An 18,237-nucleotide genomic window follows, 5' to 3' on the forward strand; every position below is an offset into this window, starting at 1 on the left:
TCTATGGAACTGGCGCAGTAACAAACGGAGGATTTCCTGATAGGTCCTGTACTACAAAGTTGGATTGGAGGGTTTCCGAGGTAACGTCAGGGCAAAACCTGCTTTAGGTACTACAAAGCGGACTGACTTTTTATAATGCACATTTCTCATTGGGCTGCCCCACACCGTTCATGGCGCTGAGTTTAGTAATGTTTTGTGATATATTTTGTGATTGTCTTCATTGTCACACCTTGTTGACATAAACTGTGCCTGTAGCAGGAGTATATAATGACTTATTTTGTAAGTGCAGCGGGAAGCGGGATTTAAGATGGCCGCAGAGTAAAGCCACGCGAAGACCAACGGGAGTAAAACAGCTGCGATCGCATCAGAACAATAAAGTGTGCATCCCTTTTAAACCCAATTGGTAAAGTCATTTTGGCTGTATCTATTCTAAGCCATCTCAAAGAAAATTTGATATCCATCATTACTCCATGTTTGAAGTCCACTTGCAGTTTCATTGAAGTTCTAAAATGATCTAATGGTGTCATCGCCGGGTCCATTTGATCAGAGTTTCTGGAGATCGATAAAGGAAGATGAGTTTGGCGTAAAGTTCCTCCTCCAACTCCAGTTCCCCAGTCTCCCTCACCTGCAACACAACAGCCACAGCAGAGAGCAGTGTTACATTTGTGTCGTCTGGTCACAGTGTTACATTTGTGCGTTGTCTGGTCACCACGTTACATGTGTGTCGTCTGGTCACAGTGTTACATTTGTGTCGTCTGGTCACAGTGTTACATTTGTGTCGTCTGGTCACAGTGCTACATTTGTGTCGTCTGGTCACAGTGTTACATTTGTGTCGTCTGGTCACAGTGTTACATTTGTGTCGTCTGGTCACAGTGTTACATTTGTGTCGTCTGGTCACAGTGTTACATTTGTGTCGTCTGGTCACAGTGTTACATTTGTGCGTTTGTCTGGTCACAGTGTTATATTTGTGTCGTCTGGTCACAGTGTTACATTTGTGTCGTCTGGTCACAGTGTTACATTTGTGTCGTCTGGTCACAGTGTTACATTTGTGCGTTTGTCTGGTCACAGTGTTATATTTGTGTCGTCTGGTCACAGTGTTACATTTGTGTCGTCTGGTCACAGTGTTACATTTGTGTCGTCTGGTCACAGTGTTACATTTGTGCATCGTCTGGTCACAGTGTTACATTTGTGTCGTCTGGTCACAATATTACATTTGTGTCGTCTGGTCATAGAGTTACATTTGTGCATCGTCTGGTCACAGTGTTACATTTGTGTCGTCTGGTCAGTGTTACATTTGTGTCGTCTGGTCACAATGTTACATTTGTGTCGTCTGGTCACAGTATTACATTTGTGCATCGTCTGGTCACAGTGTTATATTTGTGCATCGTCTGGTCACAGTGTTACATTTGTGTCGTCTGGTCACAATGTTACATTTGTGTCGTCTGGTCACAGTGTTACATTTGTGTCGTCTGGTCACAATGTTGCATTTGTGTCGTCTGGTCACAGTGTTACATTTGTGCATCGTCTGGTCACAGTGCTACATTTGTGTCGTCTGGTCAAAATGTTACATTTGTGTCGTCTGGTCATAGTGTTACATTTGTGTCGTCTGGTCACAGTGTTACATTTGTGTCGTCTGGTCACAATGTTACATTTGTGTCGTCTGGTCATAGTGTTACATTTGTGCATCGTCTGGTCACAGTGTTACATTTGTGTCGTCTGGTCACAATGTTACATTTGTGTCGTCTGGTTACAGTGTTACATTTGTGTCGTCTGGTCACAATGTTACATTTGTGTCGTCTGGTCACAGTGTTACATTTGTGTCGTCTGGTCACAATGTTACATTTGTGTCGTTGCAAGGGTGGGTGGTTGGTTGGCCGGACACGGTTTTTAATATGTAAAGCACTATGCGTTACAACTTTGTATGAAAAGCCCTATATAAATAAAGTTTTGATTGATTGATTGAGTCCTCACCAAAAAGATGTCGGTGCACAGCTTGAGGATGCGGTCCACACACGGCAGCTCCTCAAACATGATGGAGTGGCTGATCCCAGAGAAGAACTCTCTCACAAACTTCCCAATGACCAGCACCACCGAGGCATACAGTCCCATGATTCTACAGGGCAGACATGAAAAGGATGAATAAGGATACAGTATATTGGATTCCCTCTTATCAGCTAGTAACAGCCAAGCACAAAGTCTGAAGGTGGGCGACAACAATTCACCACCCAGGGACCCATCTCCAGAATCAGGATCCTATCCTAGAATCCTACTGTGCATGTTTTGGGTGACAAAATAATGTTTTTTGAGAGGGTTTATGAAATAAATGAATTTATAAATTTGATTGAGGCATAAACTGTTTACAAGTGAAAAAGTAAATAATAATGACTAAGGTTACGGTAAACCTCGTAGGGAAATGATGACATCGTCATCCGGGCTTTCCCAAATTGTTTAAAGGTATAGTAATCTTAGTGGATGTAAACTTCTAACTTTGTAAAAAGTAATAAACAATTATGTAGAAAATTCTATCTCTCATTCTTCTGGAATTTGACAAATAGAAATAATTTTAAAAATTTGAATTGAAGAAAAATAAAAGTTCATTCTGGTTTCATGTCAGACAGTGAGAAAAAAAAATGCAGATGTGTCTTTTTATGGTGTGTATGTAAACATATGGTTGTCACTGTATATTTCCCCAAGAGTCGGCAGTATAAACGGGATATGCACAAATTTGCCACGCATGGCCTTCGCTCCATGCATTGCTCTGTGATGAACAGAACTGAAATAGATGATGATCAAAAAATTGTAAAAAGTCACATCTCGACATTTCATATGTATTATTGCATTTCTTTTTGTCCGAGGGGGCGTGGTATTGCGCAGTGAACAGCTATAGAGCCGACACTTCTCTTTTAACATTTCTCTGAGTTTTTAAATGGTTAAAATCAGTCCAAGGACGGCTGAGAAACATCCTGTTAAAGTCTTCAATCTGAGAACCAGGCTGTTTAAATGCACACGCCATGAAAAGCAATCGATCTGTGGCAACACGTGGTGTTTCAAAACGTGTCAACAATGTTGACAATTTCTTGAAAATTTAACTGAAACTGAGATATTTAGACATTTGCCTCTTTCCATAACATTAGTGCCTGTCCAGAGACGAGAGGAGGAGGAGAGAGGAGTTAATCAGAAAGCAGAGTGTTTCCAAAAACACGCAATATCACTGTTTCTAGAAAAAAATCTGTGATTTTGATCAAAACAAGCCTCTGTTTAGCTTAGGCTTTCTCAGGAACTGAGGCACGGTTAAAGCATTTAGCGGTTTCCGCCTACTGAGAGCTTAGAGTCTCACCTTTCAAACGAACCACAGCATGTGTTCATAGCTACAACATAAAACATGCTGTGGTGCTACAAATACCATGAAAAATGGTCTGGATTGTTGGCACTCAACAGCTAAATCCCCAAAACAGCGCGGCCTCAATGTGTTAATGGTGCTGCCAAAAAACCAAACGGCCCGCATACAATGAAGATGATGAGAAAGAAGAGTTATAGAAATTTGCGAGCAAACTTAATGGTTAAAGCTGTTGAATGAATAAACTACTTCAGTTAAGTTTTAAAAAAAGAAGAACTTTATTTATATAGCGCCTTTCACAGATATAGTCACAAAGCGCTTTACATGAGACAATTGTACATTCACTCCATACTCAGTGGTGGTAAACTACGTTTGTAGCTTCAGTTTCCCCTGGGGGAGACTGACAGAAGCGCTTTTGCGACTGCACACATCTGTGCCAACGATCCCTCTGACCACCACCATCATTCACACACGTCATTCATCCTGGCCTATTGTACATGTTTTCCGTGGTAGGGGAAACCGGAATTTCTGGAGGAAACCTCCACTGAAGCTCCTGTAAAGTTCCTGTAACCCACTGGTCAGACAGGCTTTAGTTGCTTGAGTGCGTACCCGTATCCGGCGAGGAAGCCCAGGCTGGGAGGACTGACTTTGTCACTGAAGACAAACAGCTGCAGTCCTGCTTCCCGGCGCTCCGTGACCGCACCCCCCAGGTGGACCAAACTGTCTGCGGACTGGTCTACGATCCACCACTCCTGCATATCCGACCGCTGATTGGTGGTCCGTTCCAGAGCCAACAGGATGTCCTTAAAGCGTCCATCTAACAAAGCAGAGTTAAAGTGACAGTGCAGAAGAGCGCTGCACATGCCTGTGGCTCTTACCTGGATACAGCTGTTCGATGGGCTTAGCGTTGGAGTCACTCGGAGCGCGGAGGAAGCACGGAAAGACGTCCGGAATCACGCTGGACACACAGTTACACAGTTTAACACATTTAGGTTCAGAGTAGAAGGAACACATCGTCAACTCAGTTAACCCAGTCCAGTCAATATTTGACCATTTCTACTACGATACTCCAGGTATGATTTTGATGAGGGACAGGGGACAATGTTCTAATATGATTAGAGGCTAAAAAAGTCAATTTAGCATTTTTCCTTTTTAAAAAGTCATAGTTTGTTTGTTTGTTTGATTATTTTCTGTTTTGAACATGCTCTGTACACAATCAAAGCTGATAAAAAACATACACTATATAAATAGAAAAGAAAACACAATTACATTAAAATAATACATGCTCGAAAGGGAGTAGGAAGACGTTAAACCTATTTTATCCTACTCCCCATTTCCATACTTTATCATAACTTAAAGGGGCTAGATGCAAGTTGGTGATCAGGCCTTATGCGTAACTGCAGTTTCTATATTAAGCTTGGGCATGACGGCACTTCAGACCCGAATTAACACCTTTTTGAGTGACAGTACAGGATTTTAGAGGCAGTTTTGGCTAATAGGTCTGGGCTCATTCTACACATTAGGACATGGCTGGAACATGTAGTGGGAGGAAAATACATTATTTTAACATTTTTAAACTCTGTATAGTCCCTTTAAATAGGACAATCTACTCTGTGTAAACTCACGATTTGGGCATCTCAGCTTTCTGTCAGTTTATACTCACACCGGGAGGGTTCTGGTGCCGTTGAGCAGGTGGATGAGCTCCAGTCTGGTGTGGTCCTCCAGGTAAATTACATGTTTCCCTGAAGCTAACTCTGCCTTGGCCCCCAGGCTCAGGTTCCTGTGACACAACACAACTTAGATTTAGTGATCCACAAAGGATTTTGTGTTGCCACAGCGGCTCAGTATGGTATTAGGGTGGTGCAGTGGTTAGCCAGGGCCTTCTGTGGAGTTTGCATGTTCTCCCCATATCTGCAATGGTTTCCTCTACCACTAACACATGTACACAGTGGGTTAATAATGTGTGAGTGAGTGATTGGTCAGGCTGATGGGGCGGATTGGCAGTCCACTTTCACGGCAGCTGTGGCAACTATTGTTGCTAAAACTCCAATTCTGTGTCCTGATGGTGATGGTGGTTTCACTTGTGATCATTTCTTTTTTTTAGGTGAACATGGTTGTAATATAATACAATAAACTGTACATTCAATAAGCACAGCACAACTTTAAAAGGCGATTTAAATGTGGCTGATGGTTTTTGTGATTTTATTGGTGCCTATTTCTTGCTTCATATGATCGATCAGCGCTGTAACGCTGGAGCTCCGATGGGAGTCTTCTGCCTCATGGTCCCAAACATATTCTCTGCGCTGATCCAGCCACTAAAATGATCTCTCCTGTCATCCATGTAGGAGCAGTCGTGCACAGCTTTGCTGTGGACAACGGCAGTCACCCATTGAAAGTAGCAATGCTATTTGACAGTGTGTTGTTGTTGCGTTCGGCAGCCTGACAGTTATGACACGTTAACACCACATGCTTCTCAAGTGTCAATTTCCTGCCTAAAGCCCCTAGTTGGACGCTTGTGCTTATTGAAGTCAGACGCTTGTCACCAAGCTCTGCACACATGTCAGCTCAAAGTGTTCTGAAGCAGAATGAGGTCTTGTCTGAAAATAAATGCCGTTTTGGGTCAATTAGCCCCTCTTTGCTAACTGCCCTGTCCTATGGATCTTTAACTATACCCCCATGATCTACACCAGGATCCCCCCAGTATTTAAGCCCATATCCAGCCCATACGCTTGAATAGATTATTTCATCATTGCCACAGCTGAGACTAGCTTAGCCCGGTTTGCATGTGACAATCGCCTGCAGCTCATTGTTGATGAAAAGTCTGCAAGTAGTAATAAGCTTTCACAGGATCAATCCGAGCTATCATTTGGTTAGCAGCTCGGCTACGGACAACTGTTGATGAAATGTGACCAATAAACTTCAAAATCAACAAGCCCAGGTCAGTGAATGGTCATTGTTAAACGGTTGTTTTATGTAGATGGTGGTTTTATTGACCCCTCCTGGAACCCTGGAGGGGTTTGAGCACCCGAATGATCCTGGAGCTCTGTTGTCCGGGGCTTGGTGTCCCTGGTAGGGTCTCCCATGGCAAACAGGTCCTAGGTGACGGGTCAGACAAAAAGCGGCTCAGAAGCCCCTTATGAGAGACCAACAGGCCCGGTTAGAACCATGAGGCCGTCCTTCTGTGGACCCACCACCTGCAGACAAGGGGCTGGTGCAATGTGACCCACGACCCGGACACAGAAAAGTGGAAGAAAATGGATGGTTTGATGGATGGTTTTATTGACTTTTAAATAGTGTGTTCACAGGATCGATTGGAGCTTGTATTTAGCTCGTAGCATTAGCTTTCTCTGATGGGGAAAAAAGAAACACTGACGTGTAACTTTGTCCAAGAGCTGCTGCAGCTCCGGTTCACAAAACGATGAAGCTAATCCTTGGTTGATGCGCCACGAATTATGCCAAAAGTTCATCAATCCCAACTCTAGCATCGGCCGCGTTGAAGACGCTGGACACGCTGGACACCCTGGACATGCTGGACATGTGTCAAAAGCTTGAAAAATCAAAACTTGCGAAAAGCTTCAAAATGTGCTGTGGGATCTAGGGTTGGGCGATGTGCCCTTAATTGGCAGTTTACAGTGAATCATTGTGATTCTCTCATTCTCTCAAGCATTTTCTAGAGACATTTACATAGCCTATATAAAGGCTGCTTTTTATTAATGTAAGGAAAAATGTGAGATTGCAGGATGAATGGATCTAAACGAAACATGATCTGAACAACAAACATTTTACAAGAGAAATGTTATCAACTGGTGCGTAAAAGTCTGAGAGGAGGACGACTTATTCAGAGCGTCATCTGCGCCTCAATATTAAGGCTCTTATCACACTAACAAATGTAAAGGGGAGCTTATAATTTGCATTTATTTGATATCACGATGGAGGATGATATCTCCATCAAAAGAACCCTATCCCTAACCCATGATCTTCAGACACTTCTTGAAGTGTGCCCACCATATACGATATTACTGTGCATGTAAACCAGATGCTTTTTGTCGCTTGGCCGTGTCCGGTCTGAACGTGCCATTAGTTCCTGGGACAGGGACAGCATACACAGTTACTTTGTGCTAATCCAATGCACTTTGATTCTGGAGCAGTATTTCTCGTAACTTGGTTACATGTTGCTCCAGTTCGACCGCAATTGGCCAAGGAAGGTCGCCTAAGGTCGGCTCAGGACAGTGCCAGTGTTGCTAATCGGGAAAGTTGAGAGATTTCTCAAAGGGCCGGTGGGGGAAGTAGTAAGTAGGAGACAGTGTAAGGGCAGTGTACCTCTGCACGGTCCAGGACAGAGTGAGCGGGAAGCTGTCCAGATGAAGAACGTGGCTGAGGTAGTGGCGGCTCGGGGGGCTGATGGTCCACAGGGAGTTACTGCTGCCTGGGAGCTCGGCCACAGTCACATCCTCAGCGCTGTAGGCCTCCAGGAACTGAAGAGCGCTCTAGGAGCCACAGGAAACAATGTCAACATGTCGCGTCTGCTCTTAAAGAAAGGCTGAACTACCTGAAACTTCATGCATTCAAACGCTCTCTGCTTTCAATAACAGCAATAGCAATATCTTTGACTTGAATGGGAACAGGTGCTCAGATTTAAGTTGTGATCAAATCAACATTACAATTTGCACTGCTTCAGAACTTAAACATGCAGTTTACTCACAGGCTCATAGCTGTAAGAGCTGAGGAAGGCCTGGTACTCCTTCTCACTTAGGTCCCTCAGCTGGTTCTGCTGTGCACTCATGGTGAAGATGGGCTGAAGAAAACAAAGATCTGTATCACTAACTCGCGCACTCATGTACAATAGGCCAGTATGAATGTAGTGTGAGTGAGTGGTTGGTGGTGCTCGGAGGGGCTGAGGGCGCAGATTGGCTGCCTCGCTTTTCTCAGTCTACCCCAAGGGCAGCTGCGGCTACAAAACTATCTTACCATAGCGTGAAGGAATAATGACTACAGTGTGCCGCTTTGAGAAGCTTGGTAACACAGGCTTGTAAAGCGCAATACAAGTGTAATGCTGCTTTCAAGTGTACAGTGGAGCTCGTTTTCCTGAGATGTGATATCATTGCCCCAGTAGGTTTGCTTCATGAGCTTTTTATGTGGGAATGTGGGGATGTTGATGTCATCAGATGAAATTGGTCTTTTGATTAGCGCCTAGCTCAGCTAATCATTTATATGTGTTATTAGACATCAAAAGCTAAACAGTGACTGTTTTTTAAAAAAATCACGCAAATGTACTTTTCGCTAACATTGATGATGGGTATTTCACTCGCTATTATGTTTCTCCAAGGATGACGACGGCTCACGAGGAGTGTTTAACTAAAAGGCAACGTCTATAAAAGCACAAATCTGCTGATTTCCATAGTCAGGTGTAGCCTGGTTAACGCCAGACTAGAGGAAAACTAGAGGAAACAACTGGAGAAAAGGACTGGGGAAAAGGACTGGAGAAAAGGACTGGGGAAAACGACGAGAAAACGACGAGAAAACAACTGGGGAAAACGACTAGAGAAAACGTCGAGAAAACGTCGAGAAAACGTCGAGAAAACGACGAGAAAACGACTGGAGAAACGACTGGAGAAAACGACCGGAGAATAAGACTGGAGAAAACGACTGGGGAAAACGACTGGGGAAAACGACTGGGGAAAACGACTGGGGAAAACGACTGGGGAAAACGACTGGGGAAAACGACTGGGGAAAACGACTGGAGAAAACGACGACAAAACAACTGGGGAAAACGACTGGAGAAAACGACTAGAGAAAACGACGAGAAAACGACGAGAAAACAACTGGGGAAAACGACTGGAGAAAACGAGGAGAAAACGACTGGGGAAAACGACAGGAGAAAACGACAGGAGAAAACGACTGGAGAAAACGACAGGAGAAAACGACTGGAGAAAACGTCAGGAGAAAACGACTGGAGAAAACGACAGGAGAAAAAACTGGGTAAAAAGACAAGAGAAAACGACTGGAGAAACTGACTGGAGAAAACGACTGGAGAAAACGACTGGAGAAAACGACTGGAGAAAACGACTGGAGAAAACGACTGGAGAAAACGACTGGAGAAAATGACAGGAGAAAACGACTGGAGAAAAAAACTGGAGAAAATGACTGGAGAAAACGACTGGAGAAAACGACTGGAGAAAACGACTGGAGAAAACGACTGGAGAAAATGACAGGAGAAAACGACTGGAGAAAAAAACTGGAGAAAATGACAGGAGAAAACGACTGGAGAAACTGACTGGAGAAAACGACTGGAGAAAAAAACTAGAGAAAACGACTGGAGAAAACGACAGGAGAAAAAAACTGGAGAAAACGACTGGAGAAAACGATTGGAGAAAAAAACTAGAGAAAATGACTGGAGAAACTGACTGGAGAAATCGACTGGAGATAACGACTAGAGAAAACGACGAGAAAACGACGAGAAAACAACTGGGGAAAACGACTGGAGAAAACGACTAGAGAAAACGACTGGAGAAAACGACTAGAGAAAACGACGAGAAAACGACGAGAAAACAACTGGGGAAAACGACTGGAGAAAACGAGGAGAAAACGACTGGGGAAAACGACAGGAGAAAACGACAGGAGAAAAAGACAGGAGAAAACGACAGGAGAAAACGACTGGAGAAAAAAATGGGTAAAAAGACAGGAGAAAACGACTGGAGAAACTGACTGGAGAAAAAGACTGGAGAAAACGACTGGAGAAAACGACAGGAGAAAACGACTGGAGAAAAAGACTGGAGAATAAGACTGGAGAATAAGACTGGAGAAAACGACTGGAGAAAACGACTGGAGAAAACGACTGGAGAAAACGACTGGAGAAAACGACGAGAAAACAACTGGGGAAAACGACTGGAGAAAACGAGGAGAAAACGACTGGGGAAAACGACAGGAGAAAACGTCAGGAGAAAAAGACAGGAGAAAACGACAGGAGAAAACGACAGGAGAAAAAAATGGGTAAAAAGACAGGAGAAAACGACTGGAGAAACTGACTGGATAAAACGACTGGAGAAAACGACTGGAGAAACAACAGGAGAAAACGACTGGAGAAAAAGACTGGAGAAAACGACTGGAGAAAACGACTGGGGAAAACGACAGGAGAATAAGACTGGAGAAAACGACTGGAGAAAACGACTGGAGAAAACGACTGGAGAAAAAGACTGGAGAAAACGACTGGAGAAAACGACCGGAGAAAACGACCGGAGAAAACGACCGGAGAAAACGACCGGAGAAAAAGACTGGAGAAAACGACTGGAGAAAACGACTGGGGAAAACGACAGGAGAATAAGACTGGAGAAAACGACTGGAGAAAACGACTGGAGAAAACGACTGGAGAAAAAGACTGGAGAAAACGACTGGAGAAAACGACCGGAGAAAACGACCGGAGAAAACGACCGGAGAAAACGACCGGAGAAAACGACTGGAGATAATGACTGGAGAAAATGACTGGGGAAAACGACTGGAGAAAACGACTGGGGAAAACGATGAGAAAACGACAAGAAAACGACTGGGAAAAAACGACTGGAGAAAGCGACTGGGGAAAACGACTGGGGAAAAGGACTGGAGAAAACGACTGGAGAAAACGACTGGAGAAAATGACTGGAGAAAACGACTGGGGAAAACGACTGGAGAAAACGACTGGAGAAAACGACTGGAGAAAATGACTGGAGAAAACGACTGGAGAAAACGACTGGAGAAAATGACTGGGGAAAACGACTGGAGAAAAAGACTGGAGAAAACGACTGGGGAAAACGACCGGAGAAAATGACTGGAGAAAATGACTGGGGAAAATGACTGGGGAAAATGACTGGGGAAAACGATGAGAAAACGACGAGAAAACGACTGGGAAAAAACGACTGCAGAAAGCGACTGGAGAAAACGACTGGGGAAAACGACTGGAGAAAACGACTGGAGAAAACGACCGGAGAAAACGGCCGGGGAAAACGACTGGAGAAAACGACTGGAGAAAACGACTGGAGAAAACGACTGGGGAAAACGACTGGGGAACTCGGGTCAAAACAAGCTTCTCGACTTCCACACCTGACGTTGAAATCAGCTGATTTGTTCTTTTATCGTCTAATGTGAGCTTTTTAGTTAAACACTGATACTTTTATGAGTTTAGTGTTGGCTGTGGTCATCCTCGTAGGAATAAAGTGCGAGTGAGATGACTGACATCAATGCTTAGAAAAAGTGAATTTATGTGTCGTACCTGGAATCCGCCCAGCGTAACTGTTACGGACACGTCCAGCGGCCTGTTGACCAATCCAGCTACAGACTTGACGAGGGACATGAAGAGCAGCGGAAACCACACGATGCAGATGAGCAGGAGCACGATGAGGCCGCCCATACCGTACTTCACCACGCGCTTCTTCTTCTGCCCGCGAGGCTGAGGGTACCGCTGCACATGGACAGGTTACTCGGACTAAAGGTGGCATTCATGACATTGGAGATTACTAAAACATACACAATTAAAAACACCACTTCAGGTATGTGTTTGTGATGGAAGAGACGTTTCAATGATTAAAAGTTAATTACAGACAAAAATCTGCTTGAAACTAGAAGTAAACAGAGAATCTCCCAGGATCAGACGTGGAAAAACAAGAAGGACTATGATGCAAGATCAGGACTCTAACTATATATTGATGTAAATATGATAACGCACTGCATTCTGTTGTCTTCAACATATTTCAAGCACATTAGGCAGGTTCACAATATATAGTATAAGTAAATGTTTTGCAGATTTTGTCAGATCACATTTTGCCTAGTTCCTATTGACATCTTCATTTGGTACAGATAGTACAGATAGCCGAGGGTGTCCGGTTTGGGAGCCTCAGGATCTCATCTCTGTTGTTTGCAGATGATGTTGTTCTGTTGGCTTCAACAAACCAGGACCTTCAGCTGCTCTGGGGGGGTTTGCAGTCGAGTGTGTAGCGGCCGGGATGAGGATCAGCAACTCCAAATCTGAGGCCATGGTTCTCCACCGGAAAAAGGTGGCTTCCCCTCTACAGGTCGGTGGGGAGTCCTTACCTCAAGTGGAGGAGTTCAAGTATCTCGGGGTCTTGTTCACGAGTGAGGGACGGATGGAGCGTGAGATCGACAGACGGATCGGTGCGGCGTCAGCAGTGATTCGGTCGCTGTGTCGGTCTGTCGTGGTGAAGAGGGAGCTGAGTCGGGGGCAAAGCTCTCAATTTACCGATCGATCTACGTTCCCACTCTCACCTATGGTCATGAGATTTGGGTCATGACCGAAAGGACAAGATCGCGAATACAAGCGTCCGAAATGAGTTTCCTTTGCAGGGTGGCTGGGCGCACCCTTCGAGATCGGGTGAGGAGCTCAGTTTCCCGAGAGGAGCTCGGAGTAGAGTCGCTGCTCCTTCATGTCGAAAGGAGCCAGCTGAGGAGTTCCAGGCATGTCCTAGTGGGACAAGGCCTCCTGGAAGGCCTAGGGCACGCTGGTGGGACTATGTCTCCGAGCTGGCCTGGTGTCGCCTCGGGGTCCCCCCAGAACAGCTGGAGGAGGTGTGCGTGGATCGGGAAGTTTGGGCATCTCTGCTGAGACTGCTGCCCCCGCGACCCGGCCCCGGATAAAGCGGAAGAAAATGGATGGATGGATATTGGTTTATTAACAAATATAAATTATCTGTAACATCACGGGCCAGATCTTGTGGTGGAGCACGGCGGAGCGCAGGCTCTTGGCGAATAATTTTCTGAGTGGCGGAGCTATGTGCTTTGCGTCTTTGCCACTTGTGAGGGCCGTCACAAGAAGAGGTGACTGCTCTGATGGGAACACCGCTGAGATTAATTTCCTCGTTTACATTGTGCTGCCTTCAGCCTTTGGATCTCTTGGGCCAAACTAAAAACTTTATTTACCCCATCGTGAGCTAAACAATGTTCACGTCTCGAGAGAAAAAGAGCAAGAGAGACACACAAATGCGCTAACTCTGGAGTGGCAAGACCACAAATTGCACTCCTACTGAGGGCGAAATGTCACACTATCGTCTGCTTTTTGAGACACAAGATCGGGCCCCAGGTTTCCGAGAAAAGATTAGACTTTATTGATCACAATAGAGAAAAAAGACCATTCACCTTTTCACTCAGAGAGACTTATAACAAAGCCAATGGCCAATATCGGACATCGGCAGATGCCTCTCTAATTTAAGACAAGCACTACACTGACTCTATTCTGACGACAGGAAGTGGTATGGAGTGATACCTTCTCAGACTCTCTCCAGCACTTGAGGGTGAAGCAGTGGGCGTAGATGTCCTCCACACAGATCCAGGAGGACAGGGACAGAGTGGTGTCGGTCCAAACCCAGTCCATCACGGCTCGCAGCTCGGTCAGGAAGGGCACCATTCGGAAGCTAACAGTGCAAATCACAAGGATCACAGGCGACACATTTAAGGCCCGTTACCAGGCATTATTAAAGGTATTAAACATGGATAAACATGACCTATCTGTGACACATGTCTGCGGTGAACTCGTTCAAAACAAATATTACAGTCACAGTGACGTGGAGAGTGTGGAGTGATCCAGGAGGACTTACCCCTGGAAGAGGAAGAGGTTGAGGTAGTTGTGGCTCTTGGTCAGAAAGTTGCCCAGGACTCGAGTGGGGTACCCAGAGCGGATCTGGTACGCCGACAGCCCAAAGTACACGCACTTTACAAAGTACCACAGCTGAGCCACCAAGTTCTGGTTAAAGCGCCTGCAGCACACAAAAGGACTGAACCAGGACAAAACCAGGACAAAACCAGGACAAAACCAGGACAAAACCAGGACAAACCAGGACAAAACCAGGACCAAACCAGGACTGAACCAGGGCTTAACTGGGACTAAATCTGGTCTAAACCAGGACAAAACCGAAACTAAGCATGGACTGAAGCAGGACGATTGTATACCAGGGCCAATCCAGATCTAAACAAGGACTGAACCAGGATCAAACCAAGACTAAACAGAAACTAAACTAGGTCTAAACCTGGATTCAAAAAACGGCTCACACCAGGACTGGATCTGGCTGGCTGAGCTGTACCTCTCTGTGACGGTGGGCAGGATGAAGAACATCCAGAAGTGGATACCCAGCACCAGGATGACCTGGAACACCAGCTTCCCCAGGACAGTCTTCCGGAGATAGAGCGCACGGTCCACCACCATCGTCCCTGAGCACAAACACACAATCACATTCTGCTGGTCCCTGAACACAAACACACTATCACAGTCTGCTGGTCCCTGACCACAAACGCACTATCACAGTCTGCTGGTCCCTGAACACAAACACACAATCACAGTCGGCTGGTCCCTGAACACAAACACACTATCACAGTCTGCTGGTCCCTGAACACAAACACACTATCACAGTCTGCTGGTCCCTGAACACAAACACACTATCACAGTCTGCTGGTCCCTGTGCACAAACACACTATCACAGTTTGCTGGTCCCTGAACACAAACACACTATCACAGTCTGCTGGTCCCTGAACACAAACACACTATCACAGTTTGCTGGTCCCTGAACACAAACACACAATCGCAGTCTGCTGGTCCCTGAACACAAACACACTATCACAGTCTGCTGGTCCCTGAGCACAAACACACTATCACAGTCTGCCGGTCCCTGAACACAAACACACTATCACAGTCTGCTGGTCCCTGAACACAAACACACTATCACAGTCTGCTGGTCCCTGAACACAAACACACTATCACAGTCTGCTGGTCCCTGAGCACAAACACACTATCACAGTCTGCTGGTCCCTGTGCACAAACACACTATCACAGTCTGCCGGTCCCTGAACACAAACACACTATCACAAGACAAACACGCACTGTGCTGAAACGCGTTGGCTGGTCCCTGCTTTAAACTTCATTCTGATAGAGTGCCTCGGACACCTTTTTGGACATGGGCCACATGAAAGCAGAGACCTACCAAACTGAATGAGTACCATGACCAGGAAGGCTTCAGGAACCTGGTCTTCAGACAGAGAGGAGGTGATATCTGCCGCTGCTGAGTGCTTCTGCAACAACACACCACACACTTACAACATCATCGTCTTTGTTACAACATTTCCTCAGTTTTAACTAAATCTTACAATAACTAATATTTTTTCTTCTTCTAGATGTACACATTATAAATAAGCTCTTTTTTGAAGACATTCTGATGTTTTATATTGTTCCCCAAACTTTAGTACATTCATGTGAACTGGGAAGCTCGTTTCCCTGGGATGGAACCTCGTTGTTCCCAAACAATTTGTGTTCATGAGCTTTTTGTTTTGGAAAGTGGGGATTCTCATTTCACCAAATATCAACAAGTTATCACTGACGAGTGTTTAACTGAGCGAACATTTACATTTGTTATTAGCTGCTAGCATTAATGTTAGGCATTTCACAATTATGATACTCCCAGGACAAAAACAGCTTATAGTAGCACATAGATCAACAATTCAGCTGATTTCCACAGTCAGGTGCGGAAGTCGGGAATCTTCTTCTCTCCTGAGTTCACGCTTTCCAAGTTCCGGAGGACCACACGAACGTGGCATATAATAGTAATAATTATACATGCATTAGTCTTATATAGCGCTTTTATAGATGCTCAAAGAAGGTTTACAAGTTTGTGCATTATTCATTCACACCATACTCGGTGATGGCATGCAATGCATGTAGCCACAGCTGCCCCACGGGTAAACTGATGGAAGGAAGCAAGGCTGCCTATCTGGGCCAACAACCCCACCGACCACTACTAACCACTCACTCACACTCGACATTCACCGAGGCTTCCTGGTGCTCCCAAACGGGATCGGACAGAGAAAGTAATCTGATTCTTTTGGTCTATGTACACTCAACAACAATGTAAATGCAACACTTTTGTTTTTGCTTTCATTTTTCATGGGGTGATCTCAAGGACAAAACACATTAGATCCATAAATACTGTATTTACAATATTCAAAGTTTTATGTCTTTGAGTTCAACGCATGAAAAACACTTTAGCCAAAACTAAAGTGTTGGGTTTCCATTTTTGCTGAGTGTAGTAGATGAATGTAGCATGTTGAACAGAGTGACTCCGTTCATGTAAACTGTTGACTGCCCCGTTCCCATTTGACTATGCTTGTGCAGGGCTCTGTGGGAAGCTCACCCCAAAGGCCCAGAAGCCGAAGACGATGATGATGAAGTCCACGGTGTCGGCCAGGAACATGAGCACGTAGACGTCCGTGACCGCGCTGTACTCGGGCTGCACCAGAGCGCGGAAGAAGTCACGCACCGGAGAACAGGCCGCACGCATTCTGCTGATGACAGCGCACACAAATGACACTTTCTTTGCTGCAAACATGAACACTTGAACATTCTGTTGTGAAGCACTTTGAAACATTTGTTAAAAAAGTGCTGTACAAATAAACCTCTCCTGGCCCTGGGTGCTGCCTTTTACAGAGGTTAGAAAATAGGGTGGGAATCTGGGTGGGTACTGCTCAAAACTGCTCTGCTCTAAACGGTCCTAGTCCTAGTCCTACCTCGCAGTGTTAATTTCGTCGACTAAAGAGAAAGCGTTATCAGTCATCTCGAGTCTCTCTCTCTAAAGTATCAACAGCAGCAGCTTTTTACCATGTGAAAAACATTGCCAAGATCAGAGGTGTAGTGTCCAGAGCACTTGTCCTCATCACATTATAGACTACTGTGAGATACTGTATCTACTGATCAGCTGATATTTGGGTATTTTATAATAAATAATAATAATAAATAAATAATATGAACATTGGCATCGGCCAAAAAAATCCCCCAAAATTGGCATCAGCCATAGAAACAAACATATAGGTCGACCTCTACTGTTAACAGCTGCTCACTGGAAAACAACAGCAGTTCATCCAGAACGCTGTTGCGCCAGTCCTGACCAGAACCAGGAAAAACGACCATATAAGTCCAGCGCTCAGGTCTCTGCACTTCCTGTCAGTCAAAAAATAAACTATAAATGGCTTTGTGTACAAAAGCGCTTGACAAATTACGTAACCTCCATCAGGCCTGCCTGCTTCAGCCTCACCTCCATCAGTCCTGCCTGCTTCAGCCTCATCTCCATCAGTCCTGCCTGCTTCAGCCTCATCTCCATCAGTCCTGCCTGCTTCAGCCTCACCTCCATCAGTCCTGCCTGCTACAGCCTCACCTCCATCAGTCCTGCCTGCTTCAGCCTCACCTCCATCAGTCCTGCCTGCTACAGCCTCACCTCCATCAGCTCGACTACTTTGCCCCAGCCTCACCTGTTGACCAACTGGCGTTGGGCTTTCCGGGAAAGGTCTCTCAGTTTGGTCAGGAACAGTTGCATCTTTTTCTCAGGCTGGAAAGTAGAGCCAGTGCTGCCTGCCAGGGCACAAGAAAGCATTCATTATAGTATGTCACAATGTTCCTCAAATAGAAGAAAGTTACAAAAATGTCCTGATGGAGAAATACAGTTATAATGACGTGATTGATTTTGATTAAAGGTAACTTTTTTCAGGGGGATAAAAGTTGATATTAGTGCGTATTTGACCTTAAGTGACCCAGTGGCTGTATGGGTGGTCAGCATGGTGCCTGTGCTTTCCATGACGGTGACCTCTACGATGCTCCAGGATCAATTGTTTAGGGTGTTTCTGGTGGAAACGTCTGTGTGTGGAGTTTGCATTTTCCCCTCCTGGAACCACCACCTTACGTGGTGGAGGGGTTTGAGCCCCCGAATGATCCTGGAGCTCTGTTGTTGGGGGCTTTGTGCCCCTGGTAGGGTCTCCCATGGCAAACAGGTCCTAAGTGACAGGTAAGACAAAGAGCGGTGGATGGATAGATGGATGGATGGATGGATGGATGGATGGATGGAGTTTGCATGTTCTCCCCATGTCTGCGTAGGTTTCCCCCGGGT

General features: G+C 45.3%; 1 protein-coding gene across 1 annotated transcript in view; it reads right to left on the reverse strand.

The window, feature by feature from the left end:
- Window positions 1–486: 486 nt before the first annotated feature.
- LOC306960586 (piezo-type mechanosensitive ion channel component 2-like) overlaps window positions 487–18,237 on the reverse strand; it is a 116,695-nt gene continuing 98,944 nt past the window's right edge. Inside the window, exons 43-56 of the mRNA XM_079553017.1 lie at window positions 17,606–17,705; window positions 16,495–16,645; window positions 15,292–15,379; window positions 14,398–14,524; window positions 13,915–14,073; window positions 13,584–13,731; window positions 11,580–11,768; window positions 8,040–8,132; window positions 7,658–7,824; window positions 5,001–5,117; window positions 4,216–4,295; window positions 3,947–4,154; window positions 1,972–2,113; window positions 487–625 (exon numbers count right to left, since the gene is read on the reverse strand). Coding sequence (XP_079409143.1) covers window positions 524–625; window positions 1,972–2,113; window positions 3,947–4,154; window positions 4,216–4,295; window positions 5,001–5,117; window positions 7,658–7,824; window positions 8,040–8,132; window positions 11,580–11,768; window positions 13,584–13,731; window positions 13,915–14,073; window positions 14,398–14,524; window positions 15,292–15,379; window positions 16,495–16,645; window positions 17,606–17,705 — 1,871 coding nt within the window. The 3' untranslated portion in view covers window positions 487–523. The remainder of the gene's footprint in view (window positions 626–1,971; window positions 2,114–3,946; window positions 4,155–4,215; window positions 4,296–5,000; window positions 5,118–7,657; window positions 7,825–8,039; window positions 8,133–11,579; window positions 11,769–13,583; window positions 13,732–13,914; window positions 14,074–14,397; window positions 14,525–15,291; window positions 15,380–16,494; window positions 16,646–17,605; window positions 17,706–18,237) is intronic.

Source organism: Gobius niger, assembly GCF_951799975.1.
Source record: "Gobius niger genome assembly, chromosome: 3".
Lineage (NCBI taxonomy): Eukaryota > Metazoa > Chordata > Actinopteri > Gobiiformes > Gobiidae > Gobius > Gobius niger.